A 22,572-nucleotide genomic window follows, 5' to 3' on the forward strand; every position below is an offset into this window, starting at 1 on the left:
TTAGCTCTCTAATCCTTAAAGCTGTACACAAAAATCTTGTGTTGTGGAGACATACACAAGCTGATACATTTTTTTCTTCTCTCTCTCTCTCTCTCTCTCTCTCTCTCTCTCTCTCCTCTCCTCTCTCACTCACTCGTCCTCAAATCTAACATACTGCAATGAAATCTTAGAGAGACAGATTCTGTCTGGGAATTGTGTTGTCCAATATAAAGTAAAGAAATTGAATTTGGTGAGGTCAGGGATAGAATATATAACACCAAACAACCAGTAAGATATACAAGCCTATTCAAGAGAGAGATCCAAGGCTACTACTTGTTCATTTTTATGACACACACTGGATACAGTGGACAATACTTATTTGAATTGTATTTGATATATAATGGATTTTCTTAACCATAAAGCTGTCTTTTTTTTTTAAATTCCATGGCCGTTTTAATAGGAATGATTAAGATGTGCAGATTTGCACAGGAGAACGGAGAATGTAATTTATTTTTCTACTAAGCTGGCTAATGGTCAGCACTGAGTTGTCCCAAGGTCAGTCGGTGTCATAATCTTATCACTGTTCGGGAGTATTATAGGGTCTTGAGATTGGAGGACATGGTCGGTGCAATATTACCTACTAGAACCTCTGGCTGAGCCTACAAACGGAAGTCCATGTCCATATTTGTATTCTAAGCCAATGAAAAAACCTCCAAATGCAACTTACAGGATGATGATGATGATGATGATGATGATGATGATGATGATGATGATGATGATGATGATGATGATAAATAAAACAAATCTGGAAATGCCTCGAACAAATTCCCCCAAAAATACCACAATCAAGGGAATTAAAATGTAGGTCAACTCAGGTAAAACGAAAAACATTTAAAGGGTCTATCTTCTGTAAAATGCACGAACAGCAGGATTGAGAATGCAGCCGTGTTGCATGAAGCTGCACGACTGGATTTTCTGCGTCACATTAACTTCATATATTTTAAATGAATAAGACAGGAAGCAGCCTCCATGTCACACCGAAGCACCGTTCCCCCTCATACTGTAGCGCCAACAGCCAGCCATGCAGTAAGGTCATGAATTACTAAACATGATCGTTGGCTAAAGGTAAGAGACTGCACATCTGCAGATGATTGCCTGACACAAGCAGGCTCCTCATATGGCTCCTTCGCCACTTTTGATGGCTTTATGTTGGAAAGAGCTAAGACCTACATCATCAGCTATGTCTCATTAAACTCATTTGAACTCATTTCATCTCATTCAGCCACATGTGCTCTAATATTCCAAGCATGACAAGTAGTCTTACGAAGAGGAATGTTTTGATCAGGAAACAGAGATGCAACCAGAGGAGCCTCTAATAGAATCATTACTCACTTACAGAAATAGAGAATTAATATAGAATTTACTGTTTGGTTTAATTTGCGAAAATCAACCAATTGCTGATAGGGATTGTGACTTGGGAGGCCTTGCAGAAGAAACACTTGGGTAAATGCAGAGGTCAATGCTCATAACACATGAACAATACATTCTGTCCTCCTCTGGTCCACGATGGGTGTTGATGAAACAGTCAATAGGCCTCATTCGAGGTCAGCCGTACATAATGGCTGGTTTTGATGGTGTGGATCTCTAGCGACGCTGCTGGGGGCTCGTGAATTTTGAAGACCGTGATCCATCTTGGGGAATCCGTGGCTCGCCTCAAGCTGCCCTTTGTTATTCAGCTAAGGCCACTCATCTATTGATATTTCTCTACTGTCAAATAAGCCCAGAGACATTCTGTTCCATGTACAGACGTTTTACAATGAGGTAATCAACAGCACAGTTTGACAATCCCCCTTGATTGGATAAACATATTAGCATTCGTATGCTTTCAAATATAAATATTTGTCCTGGTTCATCTAGTATATGTTTTTAGTGTATAGTTTGAGCATGGGGCAGTTTACAGTTTGAGCACGCTCACAAACTACAGTGTGGCCTAGAGCCTTCAAACTCAACTCTGGACCTCGAAGCCAGGTCCACTGCTTATTTTGACTGTTCTAATCAGGGACTGATTTAGTGATTTAATTATCTGGTAGAACAGAACCAGCAGGCTCCGAACCTCATAGGGTAAGAGTTGAATACCCCTGACCTACAGTATGTGTGTGCAAGTACAAGTGTGCGTGCAAGGCCTGCTGTAAATTATATTATGAGCCCCTAAGTGCATTTAAATGGGTTCTGGTTAGGGAAAGGGAATGTTAGTCTCCTGACACAAACACGTTCTCAAGGGACAGCACCAATGCTGCCCATTGAAACAACGAGGCCATCAGAACTGAAATGGACCTTCCAGCATAACCTTGGACTTTTGACTCTTTATTCAAAATGAATTGAGCGCTACTGTTAAAACTAGTGGAAACATCGCCCACAGCCTGATAAAATAGAGTCATCATTTCCCACAGCCAACCCTTTCTCTAGCTCTCATGTCCTCTTCTCACAATTCTCTCTGACTCTAGCACTCTATACTAGCTTTGGGTGAAGTGCTAATGGGAAGAATTCAGTGAACAAGCAATGCATTATTGGCAGCTAGGCAGCTGGGAGAGCCGTTTTAGGATTCAGCCAGGGGATCAGTCTGCTGCACCATCCAGGCATCTCAGAAAGACCCTAGATTAAAGCAATAATCGTGGCACCGAGTATGGACCACTCGGTGGCACACATCCGTGTGTGTGTGTGTGTGTGTGTGTGTGTGTGTGTGTGTGTGTGTGTGTGTGTGTGTGTGTGTGTGTGTGTGTGTGTGTGTGTGTGTGTGTGTGTGTGTGTGTGTGTGTGTCACAGCAGGCTGGTCACACCAGTCATCATAATCATCAAACCTTAAACCGTTATGACATGTATTGGGTGACATTGACATAATGACCTATTTATTTTCAAAGCAAATAGCACAACATGATTAAATAGGAGCAAGACTGTGTTGAGTGGTTCAATATCATAGTGAGATTGATTGTAATCCGAATTACAACATTGTCTGTTTGAGGGAATACGGATTATCCCGGTGGTTATAATATCAGAGGCTGTGCGACAGCTGACCAATACTGCAACAACAAAAGTAGAAAGCGCTGCAGTTTTTCTGTAGGCCTATTTTTCACATTAAATAAATACAAATCTCGGCTCCTGCTGATTTTAGAGTGGCTTGTTGATTTTGGAAATAAAACAGCATGAATCATCTTGATTCTATATGTTTTAAGGGCTGGCATTTCTTTTGGACGTCAGGTTGTGAGAATTGTCCTCATAGGTTGTGCCGCGCGTTGATTTGAGGGAAGGGTTGATTAGGTTTCAACGCGCGTCAAGCTATCGGTGGCGTCGCGCGCACGCCACACTAAGTTAGTGGGTTTGGAAATGCTAAAGCGCCTCCTCACTGATATGCACACGCACACAAAGCAGACGGATCCGCTCGCGAAGCTGGGACCTATCTACTGATCCTCCAGGTCTTAGTACAAAACACGGGAATCTCGTCCACCGCAGGTCCTCTTTATGGGAGCGGACACAAGGATGGTTATGTAATGGGTCTTGGAGAAGTGCCCGGGAAACATTCCCTTCACGTGGAAAGCAGAATGAGCAGGTTTCTTTCAGCCGAGAAGAAGTTTGGTTTCGACCTGAAGCACATCAGGAAATAAGGAATCACAGTTATAAGGGGATAATAACAGAATATAGAGCAGCTGCAGAACATTCTCACTGATCAAGAGAGGGTATTCTGGTTCGCACCTTTGGATTGTACGTTTTTCGCCAGGCTGGCAGGAAAACATATTGGAGTACGTTATTTGGATCTTGTGAAATATCTTGAATCTTTGGGAAAGCTAACGAATTCCCCCAACATATCAGAGACGAACGCTTGCCCATCATGGAAATTGAAATGTTGATGTTATAAAGATACATTTATGGTCAAATGACCGTCTTCACGCGCTCTCTAATCTAACGACCCTGGTATATATATCTATGAGATGGAAAAACGGGGACTCAACGGTGTCCTTTATTATTTAATTCTTAACGCACCCTTGTTCTTCTGTGTAAATGGTAAGTCAACTTTGATAGTCGTGGCATGCCGTGCTTTTGATGGTGAACACAAATGCTGTCAATCTAACAGCCCCTGTGGTTAGATTTTTGATTTCAAGCTGTTGTGATATGGACCGGACCGGGTCATTATTTGAAGTCGAGCGCATTATTATGCTGCAGTGACTTGGTCGTTATGAGTATTAAAAAAAAACGAATTACGTTATCGATTAAATGATACATGGGTGAGAGAATAGATTGATAGGATTCAAGTATTAGACGAACACATGTCAAGACTGTGCTTCAGCAGTTTTGCATAATATCCACATTTCCTCAGTTATGCTAAGCCTAATGCTAGATCAACATGATCTCTCAAAACACGTAAAGCAACAATAATTGGTATTCTCATAGTGACCAAATACTTGTATTTATTCCGTTACAGGTTATATCAAACGCCATGGTCATTTCCATAATTCACAGTACACAGGACACAGGTCACATAAAGCCAATACGCCTAGTTGTGTAGGCTACCTTTGCGTCATTGCTTCATTGTCTATTTTCTTTTAAGTCTTAAACTAATATAAACTGATATTTAAATTGAATGGCAACCTGAAAATGATTGTATTGCGAAATACAGACAATGTGGAAACGGATCTCACTAAAGCGCATGTCAGTTGTCTGTCATGCGGCTACGTAATCTCAGACCTTTGTAAATGTGTTATTCCAACATAGTAATCTATTCTATACGTTCTCTTTTCTCAATGTTAGCTACGTTTACTGAAGTGCCCAAAGATGTGAGTGTCAGTGAGGGAGAAGACGTTGAGATGCCGTGCGCCTTTCGGGCCATCGGATCATCGCCCTTCTCGCTTGAGATCCAGTGGTGGTACCTAAAGGAGACAACACCTAAAGAACTTGCACACGAACTGCAAATAAGCGCTCCGGCGAACAGAGCCAAGGTAATGCTGTCCCCATGACAGAGAGGGCAGGTTGGGCTGCTCCCGGGCAACTACTGAGAGGGGCTCTGTTTAAATGTTCGAAGTTGCACCAAAAGTGATTGACACGTACGGCTACGGCTGTGTGTCCTTTCATGATGGCATCGCCATATGTACGACATATGTCGCTATTTATTTGATGGACTCCATTACAACATGTTTGCCGACTAAAAGCACGTGAAGGGATATACTGGAGATTATAAACACTGTGTGGCCATTCGTATTACAGAAGGGGGTGTGTATATTGTGCGGGAAGGGGGGCGTCACACCTAATGATACAAATGGTACTTGTTTGATTTTAAAATTAGTTCAGGGAGAGTTCTCATGCATGCAGCAGAAATACCCACGTTGGAATATTCCATAATGCTGTTGGATAACTGTAACATGATTACGCAATCTGTGCCTCTGTTTCAATCGACTCCGGGACACAGCACAACCCCATCAGTAGTATCTGCTCTGTTATTTAAGCACAATAAACATGCATTGGAAAACAAAAAACGATCAGTTATGACAGCTCGAGAGTTAATGCAGCTGTTGCTGTCCATGCATGGTGCTGATGTCAATGCACGCTGTTTCGGGCAGGTTCGGGAACAACGCAACTGTTGCTGTCCATGGTGCTGATTCCAATGCGCGCAGCTGTAGAAACAATTGTACAATGTCGAAAGCGATTCAAAATTGCACATGGAATTCCAATTGTGTTGAAGCTCATATCCTAAAGTGTAATTGCTATTAACGATAGTATTATGCAGTCTTGTGTCTCTGGCTGACCATAACACTTCGACAAATTTCTGATTTCAGGTCACTCAAAAGGATGCCACAAAAATAAGCGTAAGTGTTTTTGTTTCCTCGTATCCAACTGAAGCATTCACGCTAAAACTTTATCGTAGCGTAGATATCTATCTGATTTCCTCAAATGTTGTATATGGCAGCACAGTTTAAGTCCCATAATGCATTTGAGTAATAAAAGGTTTATAAACGTTGTTCAAGATCATAGGGCTAGCCACATCATATGGCCAAGTGTCGCTATGGAGGTCGATGGACAATATTTTAGCACAAGCTATGGTGGTAACTGTCCACGCCTCTGTTGCAAGTGGGCATTTTTCCAAGCATCGTTTTTTTCTATACTTACGACTCCATTTTGTACAGTTGGCTCAAACCTGGCTGGCTCACCATTATCATGTCGCCTTTATAATATAAATATAGCCTAATCTTGTTTTGAAATGTATCCAGAGACTTGCCACACACCAGGCAGCATTAAATCTGCCATGTTTAGGCCCACCACTAAACTGCGACGTTATTGCATTTTCCTGCGGAGAAGCACGTTATTTCTCTATTGAGACTGCGTCCACACGTTTAAGATTTTGGGGGGATTATAGGCCTTTAGGATTTAGGCTATCAAACCCATAAGCCCTCATCGCGTGCTGCATATGTGGCAGTAGTCTAATGAGTGGCCGGCATAGTCTACTTTGATATAGACATATTTTTTTTATCGAAACCAACAGGTTATACTGTGCATGTAGCAATTTCTCCCTTTCTCTGTTTCTCTTTGTAGACTGTGAGGGTGCAGGGCAGCGCCATATCTCACAGGCTTAGTCTCTCCAAGGTGCGAAAAGAGGACGAAGGGGTGTACGAGTGCCGGGTTTCCGACTTGTACTCCGACGAGACTCAGGAATACAAGGTTCAAGCCACCCTCCGGGTGATTCCGCGTGATGGCATGGTGGCCGAGGAGGCCGTGTCCCACATTCAGAATAGATGGCCACTGAGGAACAGCAAGGACGCGGTGGCCGGGGGGCGGGCTACCTCTGAGCCGGGTCAGGGAAGGCCTCGTGTGCCTCCTCCAGCGGGAAATGGCCCCCTCCCCTCCAGCACGATGACCACCGCCTCTGCAGCAAAGTCCTCAGCTTCGCCAAGGCCCGGCAATGCGGCCATCCTCCGACAGCAGCACGGAGCTGGTAAGTTAAAGTGCAACAGTGACACCTAGTGATACAAGGGTGGAAGATGGGGAGTTTGTGTGTGTTACTCCATCTCCTGTCAGACCATCAGGAGCATGTCATTCAGATCGGTGATTTACCCTCTTTGAGTGAATAATAAATTACACTGACACTTTTATTGTCATTGAATAATATAATGTTATTTACAAATAATATATTTGATGATGTTTGTGTAGAGAACACAACCTGTTACATGTAATTATATTGCTTCACATGACAGTGTTTCTTACCGGGAGGTATTCTTTATTTCATCATAATACAAAAAAAATGCATTTATCCATGCTGGGACACATCTACCTATCTTGCCACCAGTTGAGACATTTGATTTTGCCAGAGGTTTTTGTCAGACTATGGAGAGTGAGGGAAGGCGTGTATGTATACGCAGTAGGTATCGTAAATATTCATCCCCTTGTTTTTTTACTCACATTTTCTTGCGTGGCATAGTGGGATTGAAATGTCATTGTCATTGATCTACACACAATTCTCCATGATGTCAAAGTGAAAAGAATGTTAACAAATGAATAGGCCTACAAATGAAATAACTAAAATATAGTTGTTGCACAAGTATTCACCCTTTTTGTTTAGGCAAGCCTAAATTAGTTCAGGAGTAAAATGAAGCTTAGAAAATCACATAATAAGTTACATGGACTCACTCTGTATGAAGTAATAAGGGCTAACCCTTCCTCTGTCCCCCATACAACATAAATAAGGCCCCTCAGTCAAGTGTTGAATTTCAAGCACAGATTCAACTACAAAGACCAGTGAGCTTTTCAAAAGCCTCGTAAAGAAGGGCAGTGATTGGTAGATGGGTAACATTAACAAATTAGACATTGAATATCTCTTTATTAAGCATGGTCAAGTTAATAATGATGTTGTGGATGATGTACTAAACCACCCAGACACAACAAAAGTCTTTCTTAACTGAGCTGTAGGAGAATATGGAAACTCCTCCGGGATGTCACCATGAGGCCAATAGTGATTTCAAAACAGCTACAGAGTTCACTGGCTGTGAAGGGAGGAAACTGAAGATCGATCAGCAACATTGTAGTTACTCGACAATAATGTCCTAAATGACAGAGTGAATAGAAATAGAAAAGACTGTGGCTGAAATGGTGAATCCACTAGTTTGAAAGGGTTTCCACATACTTTTGTATACATACATGATAAACAAATCAAAATATATATTAGATTTTAGATTCTTTAAAATAGCCACTCTTTGCCTTGATGACAGCTTTGCACACAATGAGTAGGTGTGTCCAAACTTTTGTTGAGCACTGTATGTATTTGAAGTCTGAAGTTTACATACACCTTAGGCAAATACATTTAAACTCAGTTTTTCACAATTCCTGACATTTAATCCAAGGACATTCCCTGTCTTCGGTCAGTTAGGATAACCACTTTATTTTAAGAATGTGAAATGTCAGGATAATAGTAGAGAGAATTATTTATTTCAGCTTTTATTTCTTTCATCACATTCCCAGTGGGTCAGAAGTTTACATACACTCAATTAGTATTTGGTAGCATCGCCTTTAAATTGTTTCACTTGGGTCAAACATATCGGGTAGCCTTCCATAAGCTTCCCACAATAAGTTGGGTGAATTGTGGCCCATTCCTCCTGACAGAGCTGGTGTAACTGAGTTAGATTTGGAGGCCTCCTTGCTCGCACAGGCTTTTTCAGTTCTGCCCACAAATTTTCTATAGGATTGAGGTCAGGGCTTTGTGATTTCCACTCCAATACCTTGACTTTGTTGTCCTGAAGCCATATTGCCACAACTTTGGAAGTATGCTTGGGGTCATTGTCCATATGGAATACCCATGTTGCTTCAATATATCCACATATTTTTCCTTCCTCATTGTGCCATCTATTTTCTGAAGTGCACCAGTCCCTCCTGCAGCAAAGCATCCCCACAACATGATGCTGCCACCCCTGTGCTTCACGGTTAGGATGGTGTTCTTTGGCTTGCAAGCCTCTCCATTTTTCCTCCAAACATAACGATGGTCATTATGGCCAAACAGTTCTATGCTTGTTTCATCAGACCAGAGGACATTTCTCCAAAAAGTATGATTTTTGTCCCCATGTGCAGTTGCAAACTGTAGTCTGCCTTTTTATTGTGGCGGTTCTGTAGCAGTGTCTTCTTCCTTGCTGAGCGGCCTTTCAGGTTTGTCAACATAGGACTTGTTTTACTGTGGATATAGATACTTTGTACCTGTTTCCTCCAGCATCTTCAGAAGGTCCTTTGTTGTTGTTCTGGGATTGATTTGCACTTTTTGCACCAAAGTACGTTCATCTCTAGGAGACAGAACGAGTCTCCTTCCTGAGCGGAATGACGACTGCGTGGTCCCATGGTGTTTATACTTACGTACTATTGTTTGTACAGATTAACGTGGTACCTTCAGGCATTTGGAAATTGCTCCCAAGGATGAACCAGACTCGTGGAGGTCTACACATTTTTTTCTGAGATCTTGGCTGATTTATTTTGATTTTCCCATGATGTCAAGCAAAGAGATACTGAGCTTGAAGGTATGACTTGAAATACATCCACAGGTACACCTCCAATTGACTCAAGTTATGTCAATTAGCCTGTCAGAAGCTTCTAAAGCCATGACATCATTTTCTGGAATTCTCCAAGCTGTTTAAAGGCACAGTCAACTTTGTGTATGCACAATTATGACCCACTGGAATTGTGTTATAGTGAATTAAAAGTGAAATAATCTCTCTGTAGACAAAGGATGGAAATATTACTTGCGTCATGCACAAAGTAGACATAACCGACTTGCCAAAACTATAGTTTGTTAAGAAATTTGTGGAGTGGTTGAAAAATGAGTTTCACATTCTGCACTGCTAGAGCTTCCCCTGTCAACTTTAAGTGCTGTTATTGTGAAGTGGAAATATCTAGGAGCAACAACGGCTCAGTCGTGAAGTGGTAGGTCACACACAAGCTCACAGAATAGGACCACCGAGTGCTGAAGAGTGTAGCACGTAAAAATAATCTTATCTGTAGCACGTAAAAATAATCATCTTCAATTGCAACAGGGGGACCAACTCCATATTAATGCCCATCCTTTTGGAATGAGATGTTCAAAGAGCAGGTGTCCACATACTTTTGCAGTATATACGGTGCCTTCAGAAAGTATTCAGACCCCTTGACTTTTTCCACATTTTGTTACGTTACGGACTTATTATAAAATGAATAACAGAAAAATAAATGTCCATCATTCTGCAAACAATACCCCATAATGACAAAGTGAAAACAGGTTTTTATAAATGTTTTTTAATTTATTAAATACGAAAAACAGAAATATGTTATTTACATTAGTATTCAGACCCTTTGCTATGAGACTCGAGAATTGAGCTCAGGTCCATCCTGTTTCAATTGATTATCCTTGAAATGTTTCTACAACATTGGAGTCCACCTGTGGTAAATTCAATTGATTGGACATGATTTAGAAAGGCACACACCTGTCTATAAGGTCCCACAGTTGTCAGTGCTTGTTAGAGCAAAACCCAAGTCATGAGGTCGAAGGAATTGTCAGTAGAGCTCCGAGACAGGATTGTGTAGTGGCACAGATCTGGGGAAGGGTATAGCATCATGTCTGGAGGAAACCTGGCACCATCCCTACATGAAGCATGGTGGTGGCAGCACCATGCTGTGGGGATGTTTTTCAGTGGCAGGGAGACTAGTCAGGATCAAAGCAAAGATGAACGGAGCAAAGCACAGAGAGATCCTTGATGAAAACCTGCTCCAGTGTGCTCAGGACCTCAGACTGGGGCAAAGGTTCACCTTCCAACAGGACAACAGCCAAGACAACGCAGGAGTGGCTTTGGGACAAGTCCCTGAATGTCCCTGAGTGGCCCAGCCAGAGCCTGGACTTGAAACCGCTCAAACATCTCTGGAGAGACGTGAAAATACCTGTGCAGCAACGTTCCCCATCCAACCTGACAGAGCTTGGGAGGATCTACAGAGAAGAATGGGAGAAACTCCCCAGATTCAGGTGTGCCATGCTTGTAACGTGATACCCAAAAAGACTCAATGCTGTAATAGCTGCCAAAGGTGCTTCAAAAAAGTACTGAATACAATGATCTGAATTCTTACATGCTGTCCAGACCGGACACATCGCGTGCGCCGCACAATAAATTTAGAAATCCATGATATTCAATTCTTGCACCCACACTGCCCGCGTGCGCCAACGAGTGTCTGCAATGCCAAGGGCTAAAATAGAACTCCTTTCTATTTCTGATGCAGATCATGCTGAAAGTTCTGCCTCTCCCATCTCCTCATTGGTTTATAGAAGCAGGTACCCACGTGCCATCTCTTCATTTGTTATAACCACGTGGGTGATTGAAAGATGAACTGTTTTTCCGGTAGTCGTGGTAAGACTATGAAAGTTTAGATGCCGATCACCATATAATGTTCAAAGATGAAAAAGCCCTGCAGGAGGAGAGATGACTAGAAACGATTCGGTTGGCCGTTTTATGTGTGAATTAACTGTCGGAGTAAAAGACCTTGTGCATTTCAGGTAAAATAACAACTCAATGTTTATAAAATTAGCTAGCAACAGCAATCTAGCTAAATAGGACAAATTAGCTAGCAAGTGCAAGCTAACTAGCTAAATTGCCATACATGTTTAATGCTTTTCGACCTGTCCCCAAATGAATGTAATTGGTTCAGAATTTGTTTTGATATTTTAACCTGCGTGTCGTGATCGCGTTTGGTGTAGGGACACAAAATAAATGTATGCACGATAGCGCTGATGGCGCACGCACGCAGCCGGTTTGGGTTCCGTGATATGTAAATATGATATTTCAGTTAATTATATTTTATAAATTAGCAAAAATGTCTAAAAAACTGTTTTTGCTTTGTCATTATGGGGCATTGTGTGTAAATTAATGAGGGGAAAAAAACAATGTAATCAATTTCAGAATAAGGCTGCAATGTAACAAAATGTGGAAAAAGTCAAGGGGTCTGTCCTCAATGCAAAGCCTTATGTTTGGGGCAAATCCAACACATCCCTGAGTAACTGTCTCCTTATTTTCAAGCTTAGTGGTGGCTGTATCATGGTATGGGTATGCTTGACATCGGCAAAGATTTGGTTGTTTTTCAGGATAAAATGAAACGGGATGAAGCACAGGCACAATCCTAGAAGAAAACCTGCTTTACACCAGGGGCGAAACTTTGGTTTTAGAAGTGTGGGGGACACAAATTAGTGTATATATATATATATATATTTATGTATGTATGTATGTGTGTATGTGTGTGTGTATATATTACACTATACTAATTTGTGATCTACCAGCTTTAATATTGCAGATAGATCCTTGCTTCCATCAATGTAATTGTTTGCTATATATTTTTCAACTGTGCTGTGATGTTTCACAAAAGTTCTGAACCTTTCTATTCTCATAGATCTCCATACATCATAATGCAAAAAAAATGTGAGAAATCCAAGGGGGGGTGAATGCTTAGGATGGAGAGTGACAGGTTCTTGCCTTTATAGTGTCCACCATATAGAGACAGAAATGATGAAGATGTGATGTGATTCACAATGGCCATGGATATGAGGTCTCCTCATGATCTCCACACTATAACGTGAGCGCGCCTTAATGCAGCCCTTGGAGAGAGCGAGAAGGGGGCTATCTCACACGTCAGACTCGCTACTGATCGATGAAGCGCACTCCTGAATAATTCAATTTCACAGACTCCGCGGGAGGGTTTCTGCCATATCAGACTTACAGCCGCTGACGCAGTGGTGGTGCAGCATGGGAGACATGTCTGGCTGGGGTGGATGCACACTTATCAGTATGTGGGACCACACTTGTCTGATTATGTGCGTTAGCATGTAACTGTGTGCTGATGTATGTTTTTAGTGTGTGTGTGTGTGTGTGTGTGTGTGTGTGTGTGTGTGTGTGTGTGTGTGTGTGTGTGTGTGTGTGTGTGTGTGTGTGTGTGTGTGTGTGTGTGTGTGTGTGTGTGTGTGTGTACAGACGTGATGTGAAAGCAGCCAGGGAGACCGTGTTCATATCTCTGGCTCGAAGCATGTGTCCAGACTCCTCCTCTTTCCTGGCTATTGCTGTCAGTGCGTTGGTGGTTTGCAGGGTGACTAAGGGGGTAATGTAGAGCAAGGCCCTCCTCTAATGATAGGCTGTTGCCAGGGTTCTGGCCTCTTTACACGGGGCGTGTCTCTCCCCTCAAGGGTTCTATACTTCTGTGTGGGGATTAGAGTGAAAGGAACTCCTGATGGGAAGTTTTCCGAAAGACATTAGAGGCCCCTTGGAGGAGACATTGTGGGAAGTTTCATTCTCTGTTCCTTGCCTATTGTGTCTATCGTACTCAGTGTTGTGTCAGCTCGACGTGTGCTGTGGCTTGTTGGGGTGGCTGTTCTCCCGTTGCTGTGGCCTTGTCCTCGGGGCAGAGGAGGACAGCTAATGGGGCCATAACTGGAAGAGAGGACTCCAGAGGAAACAGTTACACAACTCTACCTGTGTCCCCGAGTGCAGTGCTTCGTCTCTGCTGTCACTACTAGTCCCGACTTCAGTAATATCATCCAACAACATGTACATCTAAAGGTATGCTTGAAGCCAATGCCATCTACAGAGCCTTGAGTTCCATTGAAAATGTAATCAACAGAGTTGTGCAAATTGGTCATTTGGAAGCCTGCATTTACTTCTACATGTTAGTCATTTAGCAGACTCTCTCATCCAGAGGCCAGGGATCCATTTGGTCTTCTCTATGTGATCCGAATCCCTTACTTTCTGAATGAAGCTAACTGCCAACCGAGGGGTAATAATGCTGAAAACACCGAGCTAATAGAATGGCACCATGCTGTTCGTCCTCCTCGTGTTCAGAACACGGATGCTGCCATCCTGGACATGTACCGTGGACGTGAGAATAGCCTGGAGCACAGTAAATGGCCTTCTCCTAGGAACTGGCATTGTGGATCAGCGTGCTCGGCCAACCCTGTCCTTAGCGAAGCGAGACAGAGGCGGCCATTTGGCGAGAAAAATCAAACAATATCGTTGCCAGTTCACTGATTCCTCTGATTCCTTCCCCTCTCTCTCTCTCTCTCTCTCCCTCTCCCTCTCCCTCTCCCTCTCGCTCTCTCTCTCTCTATCTGTCTTTCTTTCATTATCTCTCTCTCTCTCTCTCTCTCCTCTCTCTCCTCTCTCTCTCTCTCTTTTAACATGACCCCCATTTTCTCCAAAACACAATACAATAGAGGCAGTATTCTTGTCCACGTATTTAATGTAGCAAAAATGACATTGACTCCTTTACGGCCAAATGAACAGTTACTACCTTTTTACTTTGTTTTGATTTATTTTAATTTTATTTAACCTTTAATTAACAATGCAAGTCAGTTGAGAACAAATTCTTATTTACAAAGATGGCCTACCGGCCAAACCTGGACGAAGCTGTGCTAATTATGCACCACCCTATGGGACTCCCAATCACGGCCAGATGTGAATCAGCCTTCATTCAAACCAGGGACTGTAGTGTCACCTCTTGCACTGAGATGCAGTGACTTCGACCGCTATGCCACTCGGGAGCAGAATAATGCTCTGTTTAGATTACAAAACGAGGTTAGGCAGCCATTGTTAGGGCAATTGGATTGACTGACCAACATTTATATATGCACATCATACTGAGCAGTGATACATGTATGCTCCAGTTCTAAATAATGATTTAGTATCGGGAAAACAACATCATCTGAGGATCAGAGAGGTATTACAGACTGACCTCTGGGCTTGTTGTCTTAACTTGATTGTCCAGGACAGAGCAAGGCAAACTCACCTGTTGAATTATGAGAATCTGATGCATGTTATTTTTCATATATAGCAGCGCAATATTCCTTCAAATTGTCTGGTCAGCATTTGCTTCTCTGTCTCTCGTCATGTACCTCTGTCAGACTAAATCAAATACAGTAAATCAATCCATGTAAAAAGTGCCCTCCTGACACGTTTACGTTGACTGTGGGAGACAGATTTTTCTTTCTTTAAGTGAACCCCTCAACATATTTGTCAACAGATTGTGAAGGTTAAAAAGCACCCTGGCATACGTGAAAGATTGGCCCTCCCTTGTCGTACCACAATAACAACAGTTGAGGGGGGAAAAAAATGTGATCTGGCCCGCCTCTCGGAAATGCGTGCATCTGTCACTTTTCTGCAATGTCATCTGGCTGAGTGGCAGAAACAATTAATATTAAAGGGGAAATGCCACGGGCACGGGGCAGATAAGCTGGCCCCTCAGCACACTGTCAGGTGTCTCAAATTGCCTCTCAAATGTTTCATTTTTCATCTGGGGGTTTGGTGGCCTTGCTGGGATAACAGATCAACTTGCAGTGCACCATTCTCCAGCGCTTCACAGGGAACCAGATTGATAGTCCCATGGAGGATCAGTGGCTAACACTTTGGGGATGGTGGCTGTCTATCATGAATTCACAGTGGAAAGTGTGGCGGACTGCACAGCTGTGAATGTTCCTCCTGGTTCTCAATTCACGAACGGAAAAACGACGACACAACAGTGAAATGGTACCTTGTTGAAACTTGAATACAACCATCTGTGGAATCACAAGCTCTACTCCCAGCATTTTCCAAGATTGGAAACAGAATATTATTCGAAAGATTTTCATCTCGGAGCATTTCTTTGTTTGCGGCACCTCCCAAGCATTTATACAATAGTGTTGTCCCTTACGTAAAACAATATTTCAGATTCGTTTAAAGTATCTCAGTAATTCGGCTCACTTGTTTCACGAAATCAACCTGTATGTAAGGCCAATCTGAAAGCCAATTGCAATGTGAACCTCTATTACTTAGATCATTAATGAATCAATCATCAAATTAATTCACTGGAATATTCTAATTAGAATGATTGACTATCTATATTGATTATGGACTGCTTGATTAAAAGGAACATTTGGTAAGTGGAAATATTCCACATTGTGGATGTGAGAGTTAGTTCGATAATGTTGCTGTTTGTATTATTCACAGTGAAAGTGAGGTGAGAAAGAAGTTGACTATGCAATTTATTTATTTATCCATTATTCTACCAGGTAAGTTGACTGAGAACACGTTCTCATTTGCAGCAACGACCTGGGGAATAGCTACAGGGGAGAGGAGGATGAATGAGCCAATTGTAGGGCTAGATTGGGAATTTAGCCAGGACACCGGGGTTAACACCCCTACTCTTACAGTAAGTGCAATGGGATCTTTAATGACCTCAGAGAGTCAGGACACCCGTTTAATGTCCCATCCAAAAGAGGGCACCCTACACAGGGCAGCCCTGGGGCATTGGGATATTTATTTAGACCAGAGGAAAGAGTGTCTCCTACTGGCCCTCCAACACCACTTCCAGCAGCACCTGATCTCCCATCCAGGAACTGACCAGGACCAACCCTGCTTAGCTTCAGAAGCAAGCCAGCAGTGGTATGCAGGGTGGTATGCTGCTGGCAATACGATATGCAATAATATTAAAAACTGTGACTGTGTGCACTCAACAGTTCATCGAAAGGACTTGGCAGGTGAACTTGTTTGGTAGGGAGTGAGGAGGATGGCATAGAGCATGAGGACAGCCAGACAGTGATGATGCAAGAGCTCACTTGAACACCTACCCAAAATGCAATGGTCTGCTTGCTACTCTGGATTACCTTGATATCCCTTGGCAAGAGTATTTGTCTCTGGCTAGACAGCTGTCTCAATCCCTCATTAAACACCCAGTCTATCACATCCTGTCTGTGTGTGTGTGTGTGTGTGTGTGTGTGTGTGTGTGTGTGTGTGTGTGTGTGTGTGTGTGTGTGTGTGTGTGTGTGTGTGTGTGTGTGTGTGTGTGTGTGTGTGTGTGTGTGTGTGTGTGTGTGTGTGTGTGTGTGTGTGTGTGTGTGTTGGGGGGAGGTTTAACGGGCTGATGTGGCTTTTTAGCTGTCAGTCTCCGCTCTAAGGACAATTATGACAAGTTTTAGGTAGCTGTCAGACTGTATGGGAAGCACTTCACTTCTCCCAATGTGATGTTGATTGACTTCCGTTGTTGACTTACATAGTTTGCCTGGCAAGAAGGCACTGCGCTGGTGTTGTCATCTCTGTGACAGATGATGGCTGGACGGTTATGGGGACTTTACATTACTCTTTACATTACTCTCATTACTATTATTATTGGGCCTTTGTGTTGCAGCCTATAGCTCATCCAAGACCATGAGATAGTGGGAAAAGTGTTAGAGAAGTGGAGAGTATTCTCTTAAATAAGTGGTCCCTTTCAACTGTAAGGAAAGACACTACATGACCAATATGGAACAACGGTAGCTGGCAATCCATGATGGTAGAACTCTGTAGCGGTTCTCTTTATTGTCGGTACCCCAAGCAGTCAGAGTTGCAAAACTATGGCGCACTGCAGGGTGAAGTGGTGGAGGAGGACTTGTTTGCCTCACCCTCAGCTTGTATTATTGAACTTCCAAGGCTTTATAGTTTCCATGTGGTGAAGAAGCCTGTTGGAGTTCAACCTCCCCCTAACAAAAGAGAACGTTCACTTGTGACCCCTGTATCCATGAGGACAAACTTAGGCACCAACAAGAGAAAACATCACACAAAATCCCTCTTTGTGTGTTCAAACGAATAGAACAAAGTCAACCACCTGTGTGGAAGTCGTGTCTTTGTTAGCCAAGCTCGGTCAATAGTTCCCTCTTTTTTTCTCTGTCTCTCTTTGCAACATAGCCTTTTTGTATTTATTTTTCCTGTCTCTATCTGCAGTACGTTGTGTTGCACTCCCCATTGAACAATCCATGCTCTGAAAACGGTTTTTGGTTCTTTATCCACATCTGTGCTTTCAGTCGTTCTGTTTGTCCTCCCCCATATGCGATTCCTAATCATCCCCCTATTCAGCCGTCTAGCAGATGCCAACCGTAACCTTCGAGAATAGTGATGTCATCCGAATGGCCATTAGTTACAGGTCTCCACAGTGCATAGCTGCTACTCTACAGAAAACACTCATATTGAACAGAACGATCAGATTGTGCCTCTCATCCAAGGGGTTCTGCTTTAGGTCAATTGTCAATGTCTGCTAATGTGTGAGTGAGACAGAGAGTGAGACAGAGAGTGAGACAGAGAGTGAGACAGAGAGTGAGAGTGAGACAAGAGTGAGAGAGGAAGAGAGAGAGAGAGAGAAATCAAGTGTACACCTCACAGGGCTGGTGTACTAATGACAGTAATTATTGTGCGAATAGGGCATGTAGCTGAGTCATAGCTAGCGTTGTACACTGTAGGGGTGTATTGTTTCTGCTTCACTTTGCCCCCAATGAGCTGCAATGTGATCTCCAAATAATGTGTTGGGCCCATTCATTTGCCATATTTCAACACCCCCACGTCATACACCACAGATGGCGTTTTAACCCAATGTCCCAGGTTTTAGTTTCCAAATACTTGAATGTGGTGGGTTATATAAAGTATCGCAGATTGTCGGCAGTTAAATAGACTATTGAATTCATTGTATTTTTAAAGGTCGAGGTTACTCTCCCAAACCGACATTTCCATTGGACGTGAAACATTGGCTAACTGATTTATCTGCAGTAGGCAGATGATCTTACAGACACTGAGGTGTTCTGAGGTTAAGTGTATGCTTTGATTGATTCAAAACTTAGTGGAGAGTCCTCTGAACCCTCAAGGCAAAGCGATGTCATTCCCACAGATAGATACCCACTGGTACTAAAACATGGTTCAACGATAAACAAGACTATTCCCCTACAGAGTGTCGGGGCGAATTTGGAGTTGGAGCAGTGTGTGCTCCTATGAGTGTAAACTTATTTTCTCTTATGTAGTGCTTCCAGTAGAAGGGATGAGTGCGGATGGAGTAATGTCTTGGTGTTACACGTTTGGCGACCGCTGTGCTAACGTGCAAAGTGATTCTGGCAACAATGGTCCTGGGGAGTGGTTCTCAGGTTTTAGCTGATTCGTGTGGGTTTATTCATGTTGTTATTTTCATGGCTTTGTACAGCTGTACCTGCATTCCGTCTTCAATGCACACATATTTTAATTGTCCGAGTAGGAGAGTGTCTGATAGAGATCACCACGGATGACACAGGGTGAAACCAATGGTTTAATGTGGTTGTGGATAGAAAATAATGACTTTTCCTTGAGTCTGATGAAGTTGTAGAATATTCTAAAGAATAGAGTAGAATTGAACATAGAACAGAGGGGTTTTGTGCCAAAGATTTCATACACATGTTAAAGGCATCCGAGCGTGAGAAGAAGTTCTGGTTTCTCAAGCAGGGCACCTGAAAAGTCTGGGTTTTCCCAGTGCTAAATTAATACCTACCTAATACCTACAAGATACAAACTTTGAACAGAGGTGGATCATTGCGTGACTCACCAATTTCAAAAGGTGATCTGAGGCAGTCCTCTGGTCCTTACCAATATCACAACTGATAATCCTGCTCTGTTTCCACATTTCAATCCCAAAGTGCTTTTCTACTCAGGAAATTATAATTATTTTTCAACTAATTTACATTGGATTGGACATTTTAAAGATGTCTATGACAAGCACCTGCCATAAGGGGTGATTGTAAGGGTCTGGCTGGGGCTGAGGTGGGGTGCGTCATGAGGGGACAGGAGCAGTCAGAGCCGGCTGTCTCCAGATAGCCTTAAGTAAACACCTGTCATTTGGATCCTTGGTGAGGAGGCTCAGATAAGCTGCCCTGTCCAGATGCTGTCCATCACTCTACAGCCAATCTACTCAATGACCACGGAAGACAGAGAGAGTGCAGAGCAGATAGAGAGAGATTTTAAAAGGGCAAAGGAAAAGAAATGTGTCAAGAATAAAATGAGGGGTGGGACACAGAAGGAGGGATACAGTTTACAAAGAGGTACAGTGCCAGAGACATAAACAGAGAGCGGATGGAAGGCCATGAGAGATTGAAACAATCGAAGTAGAGTGGGGGAGAAACAAGGGGAATTGATGCGAAGATTAGAGCCAATCAGCGAATCAACGTTCAGCGAAATATGGAGAAAGACATTTGGTCTGATGCTTTCTCACTCACTCCATTTTGCCCTGAATACACTGCAGCTCTGTCTGTGATTAAGACAGCTGGCCTGGCTCCGGGTGAGTCTTGTAAGGCACTGTTAAGCACTTGTATTGCCCTGTTTGTGTGTAGTAGAGTTCATGTCTTTGAGTTGATGTTCGTGTGGTCTTTATACCATGTCTTTGGGCTGGGGGGATGGTGGAAGTGTTGGTGTGTGGATGTGTAGCGGGGCGTGGCCTGGTTGAGAACATGAGAATGGAAAAACAGACGGCCGTTTCACACTAGAGGTGTCACAGAAACTCCAGCCTCGTTAAACATTGACTCATTGCGCTTGTTCCTGTGTGTGTGTGTGTGTGTGTGTGTGTGTGTGTGTGTGTGTGTGTGTGTGTGTGTGTGTGTGTGTGTGTGTGTGTGTGTGTGTGTGTGATCTGAAAAATCAATCTGGCCTGCCTTTTGTTTGTTGGGGTCTGTTCCTCGGTGACCGCGTGTGTCCGTTTATGCATGTGTGTGTGCGTATGAGAGAGTGTGCGTGTGTCATAATGAAACTGCTTTTAGCCAGCAGTTGCTCTACTGCCCAAACAGAAAATGAAACGTGTCAGACAGGGATTAGGAGCTGTATCCAAGGGCCACTCTTCCTCATGGCCAGGTTCTCCCTGGGATGTCTCCTACCTTCCTGTACAATCAGCATAAGTAGATGCCACCATTTCATGGACTCAAAAGGTAGCCTGGCAGTGTGGATGAAACTCTCACCTCTATCTCACCTCTATCTGGAACATGGCAGCAGAAGCGTGAACGAAAGTAGACTTGAGATTTTCCACAACTGCCATTTTGTCAGCCATAATTGTGTGAAATATGGCCCAGGTAATACAGAATTCTACTCCTGGCAGGGAGTTAACAGATGTCATGAGCTACCGTGAGCTTCCTTAACTCTGGAGGATGTCCAATTGTTCCCATTCACCACAGCCAGGCATCCCATGGTACTGTCTTTAACACGTAATCTCTCCTCAGTTTCTGTGTGCAGGTTTGATTTGTAGCAGAGACATTTCCACTGACCTTTCTACCCCCTCTGGTTGTCTTTGTCTGGCCAGGTTCTGGAGCCATTACCACCACTGACCCGTTCCTCTTCATCACTCTCCTGATCCTGCATAAGCTCCTCCCCTTCCTGTTTACCCAATAAGAGACTTCAACCAAACGACGACCCGAAAGTTTTCACTTTATGTACCAAACAACGAAAGGGAAATATATATATATATAGATGTATACCGTTACGGCACATCACTGAGGGTGAGGAAATGAATGGCAAAGAGAGGAGAAGAAAGGACTGACGATATAAGGACTGAATGAAAGAGAAGGAGAAGACGTGGTCTTCTGACTGGGACTAATGGGGGACACGTCTAAGAACTGAATGTATATGAATTGTGTGAGAAGCATGAAACAAGGAATCTATGTGAATAAGAACTTCACAGCAACGTCGTACACACAACCAACATCCACTAAACGCTGCATCCTGTTTCCAAATAGTATCTGCCGTGCTTCATGCATGGCTGTTCTTATTTATTTTCGGGTGGATATCTTTGGATGTTTTATTTTCTATTTGTATTATATTTTCAGTTCAATGGGATTTTTATTTGGAATTCATTTTTCTGGATTTTGAAATTATTTTGATCATATCTGCTTCTGGACGATTATTTTTTTGTATTCTAAAAGAGATCCGCTCCTCATGTTTGTTTAGGTTGATTTGCATGAGCTGTTGAGCAGAAACCCATCATGTTTTTTCGCAGACGTCAAAGATGGGGCTTTTTTGAAATGTTCCGTTCATTCACGGAGACTGTGAGTCTGTGTCGTTCTCCTTGCCCCTCTCTCTCTCTCTCTCTCTTATGATTTCTCCAAAGCGTTGTTTCATGATGTATACAAATATGACCTTATATATTTTGATTAAATAAGGCCCACATTACCATAGTTGTTGTTAGTCACCTTCAATAATGTTTATTTTTATTAAAGATATGGTGGTCAATGTTAAGACATTCATTTATAAATACAAAACAAACAAAAAGACGTATTGGTATGTTGCCAACACCAGTTGAAATAAAAGTTGTTGTTTTTTTTCTCAATAAAAATTGACATCAAAGGCCTTACATGTGAACATTAAATCTATGAAGCTTTCTTTGACCCTACAGGAAACCATGTCTCAGTGCTCCCTAAAGTATATGGTTGACCCATATCATGAGATGAATCTTTCCGTGAACTAGAAGTGAATTAGGTATGTAGGTCACTGTCCAGACTGATCTTTCTTGCCAGTGTGTGCTCCACAAGCGCTAATGTGTAATGAAGCCCCTGTGTGCATCCCTGTCCGTGTGTACCTCTCCAAAGTCAGTTGCAGTGCCAGTGTCTTAGCTCCATTGAATCCATGGGAGATATGTGACAGCTGAGCAGCTGTTGATACTGGCAAAGCAGACGCAAAAGGTACCACTTGAGCGCCCACGTTGTCGACTGAGGGTCGCAACGCAGTCCCCTGGGAGTGGTGAGCTGTGATGTAGTCTTTCCAGCAGGATAGGCACACATTCAGTGGAAGAATTCTCGCT

General features: G+C 42.9%; 1 protein-coding gene across 1 annotated transcript; it reads left to right on the forward strand.

Moving 5' to 3' along the window:
• Positions 1 to 3,339: 3,339 nt before the first annotated feature.
• Positions 3,340 to 22,122, forward strand: vstm2b (V-set and transmembrane domain containing 2B). Its single transcript, XM_035743385.2, has 5 exons — positions 3,340 to 4,035; positions 4,780 to 4,967; positions 5,802 to 5,831; positions 6,556 to 6,955; positions 21,079 to 22,122. Exons 1-5 carry the CDS (start codon positions 3,963 to 3,965, stop codon positions 21,165 to 21,167), a joined length of 780 nt encoding a protein of 259 aa, XP_035599278.1. The 5' UTR covers positions 3,340 to 3,962; the 3' UTR covers positions 21,168 to 22,122.
• Positions 22,123 to 22,572: the final 450 nt, after the last annotated feature.

This window comes from Oncorhynchus keta, chromosome 2, assembly GCF_023373465.1.
Source record: "Oncorhynchus keta strain PuntledgeMale-10-30-2019 chromosome 2, Oket_V2, whole genome shotgun sequence".
NCBI classification, from domain to species: domain Eukaryota; kingdom Metazoa; phylum Chordata; class Actinopteri; order Salmoniformes; family Salmonidae; genus Oncorhynchus; species Oncorhynchus keta.

Bases quoted from the DNA above. Each gene is read 5' to 3' on its own strand.
- vstm2b (XM_035743385.2), top strand. From the start codon at position 3,963: ATGGAAAAACGGGGACTCAACGGTGTCCTTTATTATTTAATTCTTAAC. The intron at 4,036-4,779 runs GTAAGTCAACTT...TCTCAATGTTAG, and splicing joins CTTGTTCTTCTGTGTAAATG to CTACGTTTACTGAAGTGCCC. The intron at 5,832-6,555 runs GTAAGTGTTTTT...TTCTCTTTGTAG, and splicing joins AGGATGCCACAAAAATAAGC to ACTGTGAGGGTGCAGGGCAG.